General features: G+C 39.7%; 1 protein-coding gene across 1 annotated transcript in view; it reads right to left on the bottom strand.

Annotated features, from left to right (window-relative positions):
• AMPD1 (adenosine monophosphate deaminase 1) overlaps window positions 1-15,979 on the bottom strand; it is a 142,780-nt gene that overhangs the window by 40,888 nt on the left and 85,913 nt on the right. The window contains exon 9 of the mRNA XM_044288504.1: window positions 11,564-11,727. Within this exon, the coding sequence (XP_044144439.1) occupies window positions 11,564-11,727 (164 nt within the window). The remainder of the gene's footprint in view (window positions 1-11,563; window positions 11,728-15,979) is intronic.

The raw sequence follows: 15,979 nt of genomic DNA, 5'->3' as shown, positions 1-15,979 counted from the left end.
CCATAGGATGGAAGGACGGATCCGTTCTTCTGCCCATAGACTTGTATTATGACGGAATGCAAAACGAAAGCCTTTAAAGGGCATTCCGTTTGCTCTCCGTCCTAATAGAAGTCTATGGGAATCAAAACGGATCTGTCTGGGTCCCGTTAAGCAAGATGGAGAACAAAGTCCTGTCGACAGGACCCAGACGGATCCGTTATGCTTTTCCATAGACTTCTATTAGGACGGAAAGCAAACAGAATGTCTTTTAAAGGCTTCTATTTTGCATTCTGTCTGGGCATTCCGTTATTTTCCGTTATAACATGGTTATAACGGAAAGCCATAACGGAATCCCTAACGCTAGTGGGGACCCACCCTTACAAAAATCGCTTGATTGCAGTGATTGCCTCAAAAGCTTGTGTACCAAAATATTAATTAAAGGGTGCCATTAGTTTGTTTTATAAATTATTCTGTTGAACCACATTTCAAAAGCAATGTCAGATTTTTTTTTTACGGTTGATTTTAAGTAATTATTTTATTTATTATTACTTTTGTTTCAAGTTATTTCAGTGACTATTGTGGGTTTTTCTTTCTTTAAAGGAAAGGAAGGGTAGGTATGTGTATATATAGTATATATTAGCATGTATTGGCAAAGTGCTTTGTTATGTGGAGTATTTTTCTTTCTTAGTTGAAATGGATGTGATTTTGCAACCTTTAATTGATTGAAAGGGGCATTTCACACACCTTCATCAGGTATCTTCATGGCACCTCCTGCTTTCTCTGCTAAAATAATAACCTTTCCCGTACCACCCTGATTGTTTGTTTATGGCAGTCAACCAGTTGCTCTACTTAATTACACAGAATGGAAGTGAAACTAAACAAGACAATGCATACCATTTATTTCACCTCTGTTAATCCATTGACAGCTGTTCAATCTACACATAGGCTCATGTCTGGGAGGCTCACTGATTTCAATGACTCATATCATGATTCAGACCTTCTAGACCTAGTCTTACTAGAACGATAGACTATTTCGGTAAATTCTTCATTGTGGCAAGTCACACACAAGTTTTAAACTCTCATACAGTAAAACACTGTTGGCACACTGAATTGGCCAGCGAACTACATATTTGCCAGAAGTGGTGGAAAGTGTAGTTATGTCCCTAAATAACAGGCCATTATGATCTTATATTAGTTTTATTTTCGCTTATTAGGCAAACAAAGTAGATTTTGCTGTCCTATAAAGGTACATTATAATATGATGTTTTGACCGACCATACGCCCAGATGGACCACTGATCTAACCCATCAGATTAACACGATAAAAAATAAATAAAAACGGTCCAGAACAGCCGTGTTTTTATTAGTCACCTTGCATCCCAAAAATCGAATATCGAGCCATCAAAGTCATATGCACTTCAAAATGGTATTAATGGATAGAGATGAGCGAATTTCTCAAAAATTCGATTCGGTCGGTTCGCTGAATCTTCCAAAAAGATTTGATTCAATAAAATTTATTTGTGGCAAATCGCGTTAAAAAACAGCTATTTCCTGGCTGCGGAGAGCCTGTAGAGTGGTGTAGAACACTGTGATTACAGAAACACACATAGGAAGTCTGCTGTGGTAGTGAAACAATACTGTGAGTCAGTATGACATTTAGATGACAGGCGTCGCTCTTAGAATCACTGCACACAAAACTGACCAAATAACTCAAGTGTGAACTTAGCCTTACAGGTCAATGTTGGTGCCAGGTATTAAGAACCTTGCAGAGGCCCAAGATCCTACTAAAGCGTAAAAGAGCGCACTCCTTTTACACCGTCGTGAGCTAATTCCTCATAGATGTCTACAGAACCTGTTCTATTAAACGCTTATACAAGTAGAGCCCCCTGACAGAGTGGAGAGGGTGTCAGCAGTAAGTTTGTTTAGACATCACTGATTATTTTGCCCTTCCTCTGATCCGTCAGAACAATAACCCCCAAAAACGGATCCTGTCTGTTGAGCATCCGCCTTCACTCTGTGAGCATTTGGTCAGTAATCCATCAGTATTGCTAAAGCCAAAAAAACAGGAGTGGATCCAAAACAGAGATGACATGTGAATGGAATATTTGCATGTCTTCTGTGTTTTGTACCCATTCCTGCTTTTGGCTACCAAATCATAAGCCAATTCTGATGCAAAATAGGGACCATGTCATTACGGCCTTACGGCTGCTACATAGACAGGATCAGGGGTGTATCTATCACAAGGCAAACAAGGCATTTGCCTAGGGCGGCACTTGCCAATGGGGTGGCAAAATGCCTTGTTTGCTTAGTAATAGTTACACAATATGCTAAATATTTTTATTGCTCCTTGTCCGATCCAATCCTTCACTATGCGAGCGGTATCGCCGGCGCCGCATAGTGAAGGAGTTGAAAGACTTACTTCCTCCTACTCCTGACTTCCTCCCGACCTCCCCTGCCTTTTGTGTCCGCGCGTTGCCGTCCAAGTGCAGAACGGATCCTGCACACAGTCACCGTGAACACTGAGGCCAGGCCCCGGCCACCAATGCACTGATCCCTGAGCCTGCTGTCTTCAAAAACTGTAAGTACTTAGATTTTTTGTGAATTACTGTAATTTATTACTTAGTTGTTTTATGGGGTAAGGGGGTTGGGACCCGTTGAGTGGTTAGAGGGGGGAGAAGGGGTGGGTCAAATTTATATTAGGGGGGGTGCCCGAGTTTAGTCTCGCCTAGGGCAGCACAAAACCAAGATACACCACTGGACAGGATCCGTTGTGCGTCTCATTTTTCCTTCCTTCTGACAGATCAGAAGGGTCAAATAATTGATTATGTCAACCAGGCCAAAAAGGCAAAATAGTGGCCCAGTCCGGGTGGTGTCACGGACGTACCGAGACATACGGATGTCCCCACGACAGTGAGTGGCAGGAGATCTTTGAGACTGGCAACACATGGTTTGGTTTGACATCTTTACCTTGTCATTTAACTTTCCCTATTTATACAGTGCCTTGAAAAAAATATTCACCCCCTTGACTTTTTTCTGATTTTGTTACATTACAGCCTTAAGTTTAATGTTTTGTTAATCTGAATTGTATGTGGTGGATCAGAACACAATAGTCTAAGTTGGTGAAGTGAAATAAGAAACATATATTAAAAAAAACTATTTAGAAATAGAAAACAGAAAAGTGGCATGTGTGTATGTATTCACCCCCTTTTTCTATAATGTGCAAGTACAGCCACTGCTGCTGAATTGCAGAGTGGTCGTAACCATGGAAACAAACAGTGTATAATGTGAAGGAAAAATGAATCCAGCCAGCAAAGGAAACAATATGGATAATAACAATACATTAGTAAGTGGCTTGTTTTAACTTTCTCTACATAATAAATGCTATTTGCTGAAGTGAGACAAACCCTTTAAATATAGACCATTTTCTACGCTTATAACAGGCTTAGAAAACGATAAATGAGACAGGTCTCCCATGCTATGCCCTCTTTTTTAGACCTGGCATGAGCGGGAAAAAGTCACAGACTGCAGCGCAAATAGCCATTGCACCGCAATGTGCAACGTTTATATGCCAGAAAACTGGTAAATGACCCCCAAAATTCCTTCCCGACTCCAATCAGGCAATCAGAATAACTCCCTGCATCAACGAGCCCTCTCTAGTAGCTATAGCCTATTATTACACTCCGGAAATACATCCTCTTGAACTCTTTTAGTGAACTCACCAATACCATCTCCTCAGGCAGAGCGTTCCATAGTCTCACTGCTCTTACCATAAAGAATCCTCTTCTATGTTTGTGTACAAACCTTCTTTCCTCCAGACGCAGAGGATGTCCCCTTGTCACAGTCACAGTCCTGGGGATAAATAGATGATGGGAAAGATCTCTGTACTGACCCCTGATATATTTATACATACTGTAGTTATTAGATCTCCCCTGAGTTGTCTTTTTTTCTAAAGTGAATAACCCTAATTTTGATCATCTATCTGGGTACTGTAGTCCATCCATTCCAGATATTACTTTAGTTGCCCTTCTCTGAACCCTCTCCAGCGCTGCTATGTCTGTCTGTATGACAGCATAAATAGACTATCCCAGAGAATCAATACTGTGAGTTTGAATAAACTCTAGTTTTCCCCAAATATTTTTGGGACTCTTTTGATACTACCAATATTAGCTGGATATATGTTGGATATATATATATATATATATATATATATAACAATACTATCACTACAGAACCATCCTTGTGCATCACAGTGATTCTAATACTGTGAGAAGTGCTAATTTCACCATTCTCCACACAGAAAAATAATATTAGCAATACTATTCCAATTATACACTTGGGCTACTGGGGTCGGGGTTTCTTCTATATTTTTTGGACTAAGTTTACTTTTAAGACAAATAATAAAATTAATGTTTTAATTAGTGTGAACAAATAGGATATATAACCCTAGGGTAGGAATGGCCACCCTGCGGCTCTCCAGCTGTTGTAAAACTACAACTCCCATCATGCCCTGCTGTAGGCTGATAGCTGTAGGCAGTGTGGACATGCTGGGAGTTGTAGTTTTGCAACAGCTGGAGAGCCTCAGGTTGGCCATCCCTGCCCTAGGGTAATTGTTTAATGTTTTCAAAATAGGGTGACTTCTTGGGGGTTCCTTTTTCATTTAACCTCAGAGCCCCTGCTTTTGTATGCAAATGCTTCTCTTTCTCTTCTAAGTGCTGTGGTGTGCCCGAACAGGTTCAGTTTATGACCACATATCATATTGTATCATGCATGGGCGTAGCTATATGGGGTACAGATTTAGCAGTCGCTACCAGGCCGAGGAGCCTAAGGGGGCCCAAATTATAGAGAGTGCATGCTGGTCAAGTTACACCTCTGGCTGGAGGGAAAGGGGTTAGGTCAAGAATTTAGCATTGGGGGGGTTACTGTTTCACTTTTTGCATCAGGCACCACGTAGGCTATGTGATTCTCTGCCCCTGGCCACAAAGCACTGACAGAAGGGTGGCCCAAGCTGAACTCCAGGCCCATGAGCCTTTAGCTACGCCCCTGGTATCATCGTATTATATTCAGGAGAAAATAAGTAAGAAATTGTTGGGTCATTTTTCTCCTCTTAACCCTTGTGAAAATGTAAAAACAGGGACTAAAGCAATGTAATGTAATTTTTCATTTTCACAGCTAAGGGTACTTTCACACTTGCGTTAAAGTTTTCCGGTATTGAGTTCCGTCCTAGGGGCTCAATACCGGAAAAAAACTGATTTGTTTTATCCTAATGCATTCTGAATGGAGAGCAATCCGTTCAGTATTCATCAGGATGTCTTCCGTTCAGTCACTGTACGTTTTTTGGACGGAGAAAATACCGCAGCATGCTGCAGTATTTTCTCCATCCAAAATTCCAGAACACTTGCATTATTTTACATTGAAATGCATTAATGCCGGATCTGGCCCCAAGTATTCCGGAAAAAACTGATCCGGTTTTGCGGTCTGCGCATACCTTTAAAAATGTGAAAAAGATAAATGTGGATCTGTTTTTCCGGATGACAACCCAGAGAGATGGATCCGGTATTGCAATGCATTTGTAAGACGGATCCGCATCCGGATCCCTCTACAAATGGTAACCATTTGCATACAGATTGCGACGGAACTGCCTGCCGTAATCCAGCAACTAAGTATTTCTATATTTTATGAAACACCTGTGGGGTCAAAACATTATCTACACCCCTCAATAAATTCTGTGAAGGATATAGTTTCCAAAATAGGGTCACGTTTTGGGGGTTTCCACTGTGGGGGTGCCTCAAGGTCTCTTCATATGCAACATGGTGCCGAAAACCATTACAGCTAAATCTGTCCTGTAAAAAACATATGGTGCTCGTTCTCTTCTGAGCCCTGTGGTGTGCCCATACAGCAGTTTACAACCACATTATGGGAGGATTCTGTAAACTACAGAATCATGGTAGTACATATCAAGGGTTGTTTTGTTGTTAACCCTTGCTGTATTACAAGAAAACTTGATTAAAATGCTAAATATGCAAAAAAATATTTGAAATCTTGAAATTTCAACTGCATATTGCTTAAATTTTTGTGAAAGACCTAAAGGGTTAAGCCCTCAGAACTTATTTCGTACTTTGATTTCGGAAATTTTCAGAAAAATTGCTTCAAAAATTCTAAGCCTTCTAAAATGATGCCATCATGAAGCAGACATATGGAGAATGTTAATTAATAACTATTTTCACTACCCGTCTGAAAATCAAAGAAATTCAAATATAAATATGGGTAAAACATATCGACTCAAATTTACCACTAACATGAAGTCTCATGTGTCACGAAAAAACATTCTCTGATTTTCTTGGATAAAAGCATTAAAAAAGTTATTACCACATAATGTGACATATGTCAGATTTGCAAAATTAGGCAGGGTCAGGAAGGTGAAAAATAGCAGATTACTGAAGGGGTAAACTATAAACCTAAGCTCAGGCAAGTCGTGAGAGGGCAGCCTAGCATTTATAGCATAAGCTGATTAATAAATAGAAGAAGATGTATAAGTGCACACAGACTGAAGACGGTACTAGTGCAAAAAATGTAGTAATAGTACTTCATTTAATAATGTTCGCAATCGTAACAGAAGTAGGGGGGCAGCAATGGACACGGGCCGCCAATGTAACAGTTCTCAATGGGGAGAGGGGAGTAAGCTACTGCCAGACACCTCTGGTGGGCGACCTATCTTCCATGACAACAAAGCATCAAGCATGTTGACATTCAACATGCTTGATCCTTCTTTCCCTCAACATCGTCTACTGGGGAAGAGTTGGCAAGCCCCATACACTTTAGATAATCCTTCAGATTTGGCCAACTTTGCTCTTATGTATATGGGCACTATAGTGCAGCTTCTAGCCTGGCAGAAAATATCCTCAAATAGCAGGTTATTGAATTTGTTCGACGAGACCTGAGATCAATAAATCTGTAGGAAAATATTAAAAATACATTTGCCATATCTATTCTTGGTATGTACTTGGTTTATTGGAGATATAGATGAGAGGAGTACCCAACCTCTAGTTCATATTGGAAAAAAACAAACAGATTTCATTATCTTTTAGGGTTTGATACATTTTACATATCAGATATACTGTACATGTATAAACACGGTGGGGGAAATTGATCATTGCATTTGCGCTAGAAACCTGGTGTCAAAAAAGTACAAATTTGGCATAAAAATGCAACTTTTGTGATTTTACACCAATCTCACCACTTTTAAAAAGTGGTTGGGCAAGTGGGTGTTGTTATCTATGTTAATTAGGTTACCAACTTGAAATCTTTAAAGCTGCAACAAAAGGTGTAACTTTACTCCAGAAGGTGATAAGTATGTAACCAAATGTTTGATGTTTAACGATGTGCTAAATTATCAGTGAGAGACATTTGATAAACATGGTGGAAATTATGACAACACAGACTCAAGAAAAACTATACTCCTTAAGAACCCCCCCCCCCCTTGTGTTTCTTATCCTTATCCCCCCCCCCCCCCCCCATATATCCTTTATTTTACACATTACTTTTGTTATTAGTTTGCTCCTGGGTAGGAGGGGAGGGAGAGAGAGGACGACCAAAAAGGTTATTTTTTTTTTTCCTTCCCTCTCTGCTAGATTGTTAGGATTCTTTCATTGAATGTGAGAGGTTTAAGAGATAGAGTAAAGAGATATGCTATCCTTGAGTGGATGAAGAGGTTCTTGCCAGCTGTCGTGTGCCTCCAAGAAACACATTTGGACAAAGAATCGTTAAGGTGGTTAGAGAAAAGATGGATAGTCTTTGGGTACCATTCGGTACATACCACCTTTTCTAGAGGGGTCTCAATCTTGGTACATCGCGGGATTAGATTTGAGTGTGTTTCATACGAGGCGGACGGCTGTGGCAGGTACCTCTTTCTGCAGTGCAATATAGAAGGGGTTAAAATAGTAATTGCAAATATATATATTCCACCACCATATAAGCCAGATGTTTTGTATGAATTACATAGATTTATGGTGAACAGACAAGAATGTATAATGGTAGCGATAGGAGATTACAACGCGGTAATGGACCCACTAAGGGATAGGCTCTCTAGCAGAGGGGGAAGAATACAGAATGTGGATTTGTTTAAATTGGCCTCGGATTTTAACTGGATAGATGTGTGGCGCCAGCAGAACCCGGAGGAATCTATGTATTCCTGCTATTCTAAAACCCATCAATCCTGGTCAAGAATAGATATGGTGTTGGGGAATAAAAATGTAATGCTTCAAAATCGGATCAAGATAAAATATGTACCTATGGTTCTTTCCGATCACAGTGCAGTGGTAATGGAACTAGAGCTGAGTAGAAAGAACAATTTTCCCTTGTTTAAGTTCAACGCCCATTGGTTGTCATTTATTCCAGATACAGACAGTATAATGGAGGAAATAATTCTTTTTTTCCAGGAGAACAACAATTCTTCCAGTAGACTAATAGTTTGGGACACAGCCAAGGCAGTCCTGAGAGGACTTCTGTTCAAAAAGGTAAATTATTGGAAAAAGTGTAATAAGGAAAGTTTTAATCTAATGGAAAATAAAGTACAAGAAGTAAGAAGGGCATATATGATTAACCCCACTGAACAAAAAAAGGAAGGAATGGGAGGAAGAACAGGAAAAACTAACAATATACCAACTTGAGAAAAGTAGGAAAGAACTGTTCTTCCAAGGGTTTAGATTGGCATCAGAGGGAGAAAAAGTAGGAAAAATTTTGGCAGGAATTGTAAAAAACCAAAGAGGTAAATCTTGGATGGGGGCGATTAGAGATAACAATGACAGAATAATTACTTCCCCGGAAGGCGTTAAAAAGGTTTTTAAGGAGTATTTCCAGGAGCTATATGCAACTAGGGTCCGATATTCAAGACCAGATCTGGATTCATATCTAGACCAGGTTGCTTGGAGAAAGATATCCCAGGCCCAAAAGGAATATTTGGATAGAGAAATATCAATTGTTGAAATTTACGAAGTTTTGGGCAATGTAAAACCCGCAAAAACACCAGGGTGTGATGGCCTTCCTTTTGAAATAATAAGACCTTTGCCCGGGTTTTAATACCGGAATTAATAACAACACTGAAGGAGGCGCAAAGGATAGGGGAGTTACCAGACTCCATGAAAGAGGCAATTATTACATTGATCCCAAAAAAAGGTAAAGAACCATTAGACCCTGGTTCCTATAGACCAATCTCTCTGCTGAACGCAGATGTTAAAATCCTGGCAAAGGTCTTGGCAGGGAGGCTCTCCAAGGTGATTAAAGGCGTAATTCATGAAGATCAGACCGGTTTTATACCAGGTAGAACAATATATTCAAATATAAGAAGGTTGTACTTGAATATTGAGGCTAATCGAACAGAACCAGGTGACAAAGCAATACTTTCATTGGATGCCCAAAAGGCTTTTGACTGTACTGAGTGGGAGTACTTATGGGCAGTCTTAAAAAGGGTATAGAGGATGGATTTATAAAATGGATTCAGCTAATATATTCCAACCCAAGGGCTAGAGTGATGGTGGATGGGAGTTTGTCCCTGCCTCTTGCCCTTTATCGGGGCACCAGGCAGGGATGCCCTCTTTCCCCATTATTATTCGCTATAGCAATTGAGCCTCTCGCAAACATAATAAGAAATGATAGGGAGATAAAAGGTTTTCAATATTCGGGAGGAGACGAAAAACTATTAATGTATGCCAATGATATTTTGTTATTTATGCATAACACAGGGGATCAGTTTAGTAGAGTATTAGATAAAATAGACAAGTTTGGCTCTTTTTCTGGATTAAATATTAATTGGGCGAAATCCCACATGATGGTATTGGGGGAGGGGCAGCTAGGGAGAGATTTAAGAGTTCAAGTACTTGAAAAATACGAGAGTTTTAAATATTTGGGTATACAATTCTCCGGTAATATAGATGACTATGAAAAATTAAACGTACTCCCTGTAATAAAAGAACTCAGAACTAAAATACATATTTGGAAAAGACTCCCACTCTCTATACAAGGTCGGGTAAATCTAATAAAAATGATCTTTTTACCAAAGGTACTGTATGTGTTACAAAATGCCCCAATAAGACTCCCGCAGAAGATATTTAAGTTACTGGACCGCCTAATGGGGGAATTCATATGGAAGGGCTCTATCCCCAGGATAAAAAAGGAAGTGCTCCAGCTCCCAGTAAGAGAGGGCGGGTTGGCGGTTCCTAACTGGTTTATGTATTATTTGATAACACAATATAGTCAGATAAGAGAAAGTTTGAATAGTTTAGTGGGAAGACACGTATTAAATAAAAATGGGTTGGGGAGGGGAATTAAATCACTTAGAGATAATGGAATTGGGTACACTTGACAAAAATAATATACAAAATAGTATTATGAACACAATGGATCACATTTGGGGGCAGATTAAAAAATTACTTGGGATAAAAGGTTTTCTTCAATATACACCTATTTGGAAAAATTTTAATTTGAAAGAAGTACAAATAATTAGGAGTTACATTGATTGGGGAAAAAAGGGGATACAATACTTAGCTCAAGTAATTGAAGATGATAAACTGAAGGATTTTAATACACTGGTTAGGGAGTTTGGGATCCCTCAAAAGGATATTTAAAAAAGTGGTATAACAAAAAAAAGATATAGGATATTGATGGAAGGAAAGAAAGAACAGATTATAATATTGGCCCAAAAAAAATGGGAAGAAGAACTCCAACCTTTTTTTTCTGATGAGAAATGGCAAGATGCCCTAAGAAATTATCCAACGGTGTCAGATAGGGGTTCACACAAAATATCACAGTTCTTTATAGTACATAGATTACATCGTTCTCCTAAGATCTTAAAGAGAATGGGGTCAGAATGTCGGATAATTGCCCAAAATGTGGGGAAAGGGAGGCAGATTTAATTCACTGTTTCTGGAGATGTCCCAGACTTTTCAGATACTGGAAGGAGATTGCAGAGACTGTTGCGGTATTCCTGGAGGTCCAGGTGATTGAAGATCCAGTAGTATGTATATTGGGAGCAGTGGAACATCTGAAATTAAAGAAGGAAGCACGACTGGTTTTGGGTAAAGTACTATTTCAGGCTAGACTTCTTATACTTAGGAAATGGATAAAAGAAGATCCACCCACAGTGGGACAGTGGCGGGCAGCAGTAGAAAATCTTATTAAAATCCACCGGGTTTCTGGGTGCCACACTAAAAATCCAGCGGGACTTGACGAGATTTGGAACAAATGGCCATACTAGGTGGAGGTTTTTCTCCTTTTTTTTTTTTGTCCTTCCTCTCTCTCCCCCTCTCTCCCCTGGGGTGGTGGGTGGGTGTTTGGGTGATAGTCCATAATATTTTTTATAGCAGTAATATGGAATATGTTCTATTATGTTATTGATGTGATGAAAGATTTTATGTCTTAAAAAAGAAAAGAATAAAGGTTATATAAAAAAAAAGATTGCTCTCGTGAAATCAACACTTTCTATTAAGAAATACACAAATATATTTATTTCTGGTGTCATAGGAAACTACTTAGGCCAGATCAATCTCCTTTATTCAGATCATGCGCCCCAGGTAATCCAATACAATACTTACTATATTCTTGGAACTTGGATCATGAATTTCATGTTGGGGCTGTAAACCTTGTGCTTGTTAAACCAATAAGCCAGTTTAGTCCATTCTTCAGGAGAACGCCCATAGATTGACAAGCGAGGCTCAGCATACTGATACTTAGCATCTTCCAAGTCTGATCCCACTTCCTGTTATTAATAAGACATGAATATGATATAACTGTATGTTATAACTAAATATAACTGGTAGATTGTAAATGTTCTAGAACTGTCAGATAACGTAATAACAGTGGTAGACGCTAATTTCTTATAACTCTGTGCTGTGTTGTTCCTCTTTTATTCCTCCTAGAGGTTTACGATTAAATAGACAGCTGGGTGTTTCCAGTTGGGGGGTGCCTCTCCACAGTCGGTGCTGGCATTGCCAGACTGTGTGACACCCATGATTAGATATTCATAAATTTTACACAATAAGGAGGAGTAACAGGAGAATAGCATAATGCAGAGTTCTAAGAGAAGATTTGTTATTTTATGGGGAACAAAAGTATTTACTAAAACTGCCAGGTCGGTAGAGGTGACTGTCCCTTTTAAGGACTGTTCCGTGTTCAGCCCATTTTTACAGTTATGGACCTCAGTTTATATGCACATTAGCTTGTATTTAGGTAACTGCAGTCAACTGATCATAGGTCCCTATTTGCCAGCAGCCTTGATGTTACCAGAACCGCCCTCAAAATGAGCGAAGCTTATGCAAACCCTACCCAAAATTGGGCATTCCAAGGCAGTTGGAATACTCCCAGGGGCAGGACTAGGATTATAATGTCTGGATTGTGACTTTTTAAATGTTGGTAAGTATACAGCTCTGTTGAGACCGTGATTATGGCTTCAGATTTTATAGGTTCCATGACGGATATTACTCCTCCATTATGATACGTATGATGTATCATGCACTATATTGTGATTAGCATTAAAGGGGTTATCCAACCCCTGAAATGCCCCCCATATGCCTGGGCCCCTCACACCCAATGTAGTTACCGGCATGCCCCCGATGTGAACGAGCCTCCCTACCGTCACCCGCAATGGTAGGGAGGCTTGTCCCTGTCATCACCTGCAATTCTATTTTCATGCAGCAGCGCCCGTGCGGGCGTCAGAAGCGACGCAGTTGCCAGGGAGTGAGGTGAGTACATTGTTTGTTAGGGGCCAGAGCATATGGGGGGCAATTCCGCGGTTGGATAACCCCTTTAAGTGAACAAGCATCCAGATTTTTGTATATCCGTTCCCAGTCCTCTTGGCGTAGCCCTGGAATGTCTCAAGACCATCTTTGTTGACTTGGAAAGGATATACAGTCTGAATAAGCTTTAACCAGTGACTTATAAATATAAGAGATCCTAACGTTTCGGCCTTGTGAGTGAACTAGGCAATCAATACACTCGTTGGTTTCTATAAGAAAAAACTTGGACTGTTAAGTTCTAAAGGTCGAACATAATTGATAATATCTAAACCAATTAATTCCCCTCTTACCACTAATTAACTGTAATTCATCATATGAAATAAATCTTCCTTCCCTAATCACCTCTGAAATATTGTAGATACCTGATGTTTTCCAAAAGGAATCTTGTGACATGGACAAAAATTCTTTCAAATGCAAATTTCCCCATAGAGGTGAAAACTCAAGTGCAGCCCTTATCCCTAACAACTCCTTCCTACATTTCCAGGAGTCGATAGTTAGCTTACCCGTACAACCAAGCCTGTTTGTTCCGACGGATGTGACCCGGTTCTAATAACACAAAAATGTCTCTATATCCTCTGGAAGTAGGGGCATACAGGCCGATATCACTGCTCAACATAGACATTAAGTTGATTGCAAAAGTATTGGCTGTTAGGTTAAAGGGGTTGTCTCGCTTCAGCAAATAGCATTTATTATGTAGAGGAAGTTAATACAAGGCACTTACTAATGTATTGTTATTATCCATATTGCTTCCTTTGCTGACTGGATTCATTTTTCCATCACATTATACGCTGCTCGTCTCCATGGTTACAACCACCCTGCAATCCATCAGTGATGGTCGTGCTTGCACACTATAGAAATAGTGCTCACATAGCTGGTGCTTTTGCCTATAGTGTGCAAGCATGACCACTGCTTCTGGATTGCAGGGTGGTCGTAACCATTGAAACTAGCAGCTTATAAAGTGATGGAAAAATGAATCCAATCAGCAAAGGAAGCAATAGGGATAACAATACATTAGTAAGTGGCTCATATTAACCTCCTCTACATGATAAATGCTATTTGTGAATTGAGACACCCCTTTAAGTAGGGTAATTTAATTTATAATACACCCTGACCAATGTGGTTTCATTCCAAAGAAAAATACACTTTATAGTATTAGTTTGCAAATATTCAGTTGGCCAGGGAAAGGGGGGGCGGGGGCTCCGGTCTATCCTGTCTTTGGATGCCACCAAGGTCTTTGATAGGGTGGGTACAGAAGCGATTTGGAGAGAACTTTCTCAAATGGGCAAAGTTATAATGCAACTGCTCACCTGCTCACATTAATATAAATGGAATTTTGGCCCCTTCTATTCAATTATCAAGAATCATGCGCCAGGGATGCCCCTGTCTCCATTATTGTTTGAACTATTTCTTGAACCGCTGACCTTGCTTGTCAGACAGGATGAAGATATTAGCGGTTTTGGTATGGACGTTAACAGTGGGAAGATCTGTCTACCCCGATGACATATTGTTTTGTTTGAGTGACATGCCTAACGTTCTTCCCAGACTCATTCAGAGCATGGAGAGGTATGGATACTTCTCGGGCCTTGAAATTAATTGGTCTAAGACTGTACTACTCCCCCTTTAGGACATGTCGCTGGTGAACACTGACAATGTGAAGGTCCTGAGCATGCATGAATCGTTTCATTATTTAGAAGTAAAGATTACATTGAACTTGGGAAGATATTCAGCCTTAAATGTCCGACCCCTAATCACGAAAATTAAGTCTAAAATCACAACATGGTTAAAGCTCCCACTGTATATGGCAGATAGATAGATTGCACTTATTAAAATGGTCATACTACCTCATAATAATTTGGGGAGGAAAACAGGTCAGTATGAAAAGGAGATACTTATACAGATCCATTAATAGAGGTGGCCTTGCGCTTCCTTTTTTAAGGAATATTTTCTAGCATCCCAATTTCATATGTTAATAGACTGGCATCAGAATCCAATGTTGAAGGAAACGGTGATTGGTGAGGAGGCTTATTGTTTACACAATGATACAAAGAGTTGATATGGTCTGGTTGTCTATGGATAGGACCCCGAGCATCCATTAGACAAAGGAAGGGTGACAGTTTAAGCTGCCACATTGAATCTCTAAAATTGGCTAAAATATATATATATTTAGAGAGATCATTGATGCAGTCTGATAGTCTGACTAAACTAACTAAAAGTATACTGATATAAGCGAAAATGTAATGTAAAATGAAAAGTTGTATTGTTAATTTTTTTATTTGGTTTAATACAGATTATACACAAAAAGAAACGAGTGAAGATTAATTATTTAGTTTCCTTTTATATACAAGGCTGCCTTTGTTATCTTTTAGGTAGGATGTGCGGCATGTGTAGGGGGGGAAAAGAAAACGGTATTTTTTAATATGTACCGTACTTAAATAATACGTGATTTTAATGATAATTATATGTATATAATATAGGATATCCTTTCTTTAATTATTACGTTCACGTGGCATTGTATTGATTTTGATCTTCTGTTATTTGCAATTTTTATCTTGAATAATTTTATTTGCATCTGTCTGGATAACTTTCTGTTTGTAGGAGAGGAGATAAGAAGAATGGGCATTATTAACCAGAAATGGGCAATTGAGATTATAATATATCTCTCCCTTAGGCCTCTTGCACACGATGACCATGTGCATTACGTATTTTGTGGAACCGAACATCTGGCCCCTAATAGAACAGTACTATCCTTGTCCGTAATGCGGACAATAATAGGACATGTTCTATTTTTTTGTGGAACGGAAGTATGGAAATACGGAAACGGAATGCACACGGAGTACCTTCAGTTTTTTTTTGCGCACCTATTGAAATGAATGGTTCTGTATACGTTCCACAAAAAAACTGAATGGAAACTAAATGAAAATAGGTTTGTGTGCAAGAGGCTGAGCTGTCAGCGGTGTAAGACCCATTAATAAATTTTACAGTCCGTACTCCATATACCGCTGAGCTGTCACCGCTGACAGCTCAGCGGTGTATGGAGTACGGACTGTGAAATTTATTAATGGGGCTGCAGCAGCGCTGTGAGTGCGGGCAAGAGCGCATATTGCTTCTCCTACCCGTACCCCCAGGAGGATTACTAATTCCTGGCATAGCACATGGGTATTCTGTACCCATGTACTGTACTATGCCAGGATTAGCTGAGCGGAGCGGGCTCCTGCA

The sequence above is a fragment of the Bufo gargarizans genome, chromosome 3 (genome assembly GCF_014858855.1).
Source record: "Bufo gargarizans isolate SCDJY-AF-19 chromosome 3, ASM1485885v1, whole genome shotgun sequence".
NCBI classification, from domain to species: domain Eukaryota; kingdom Metazoa; phylum Chordata; class Amphibia; order Anura; family Bufonidae; genus Bufo; species Bufo gargarizans.
The sequence above is the reverse complement of the archived record's forward strand: the minus strand, read 5'-3'. Positions and strand labels throughout refer to the sequence as shown.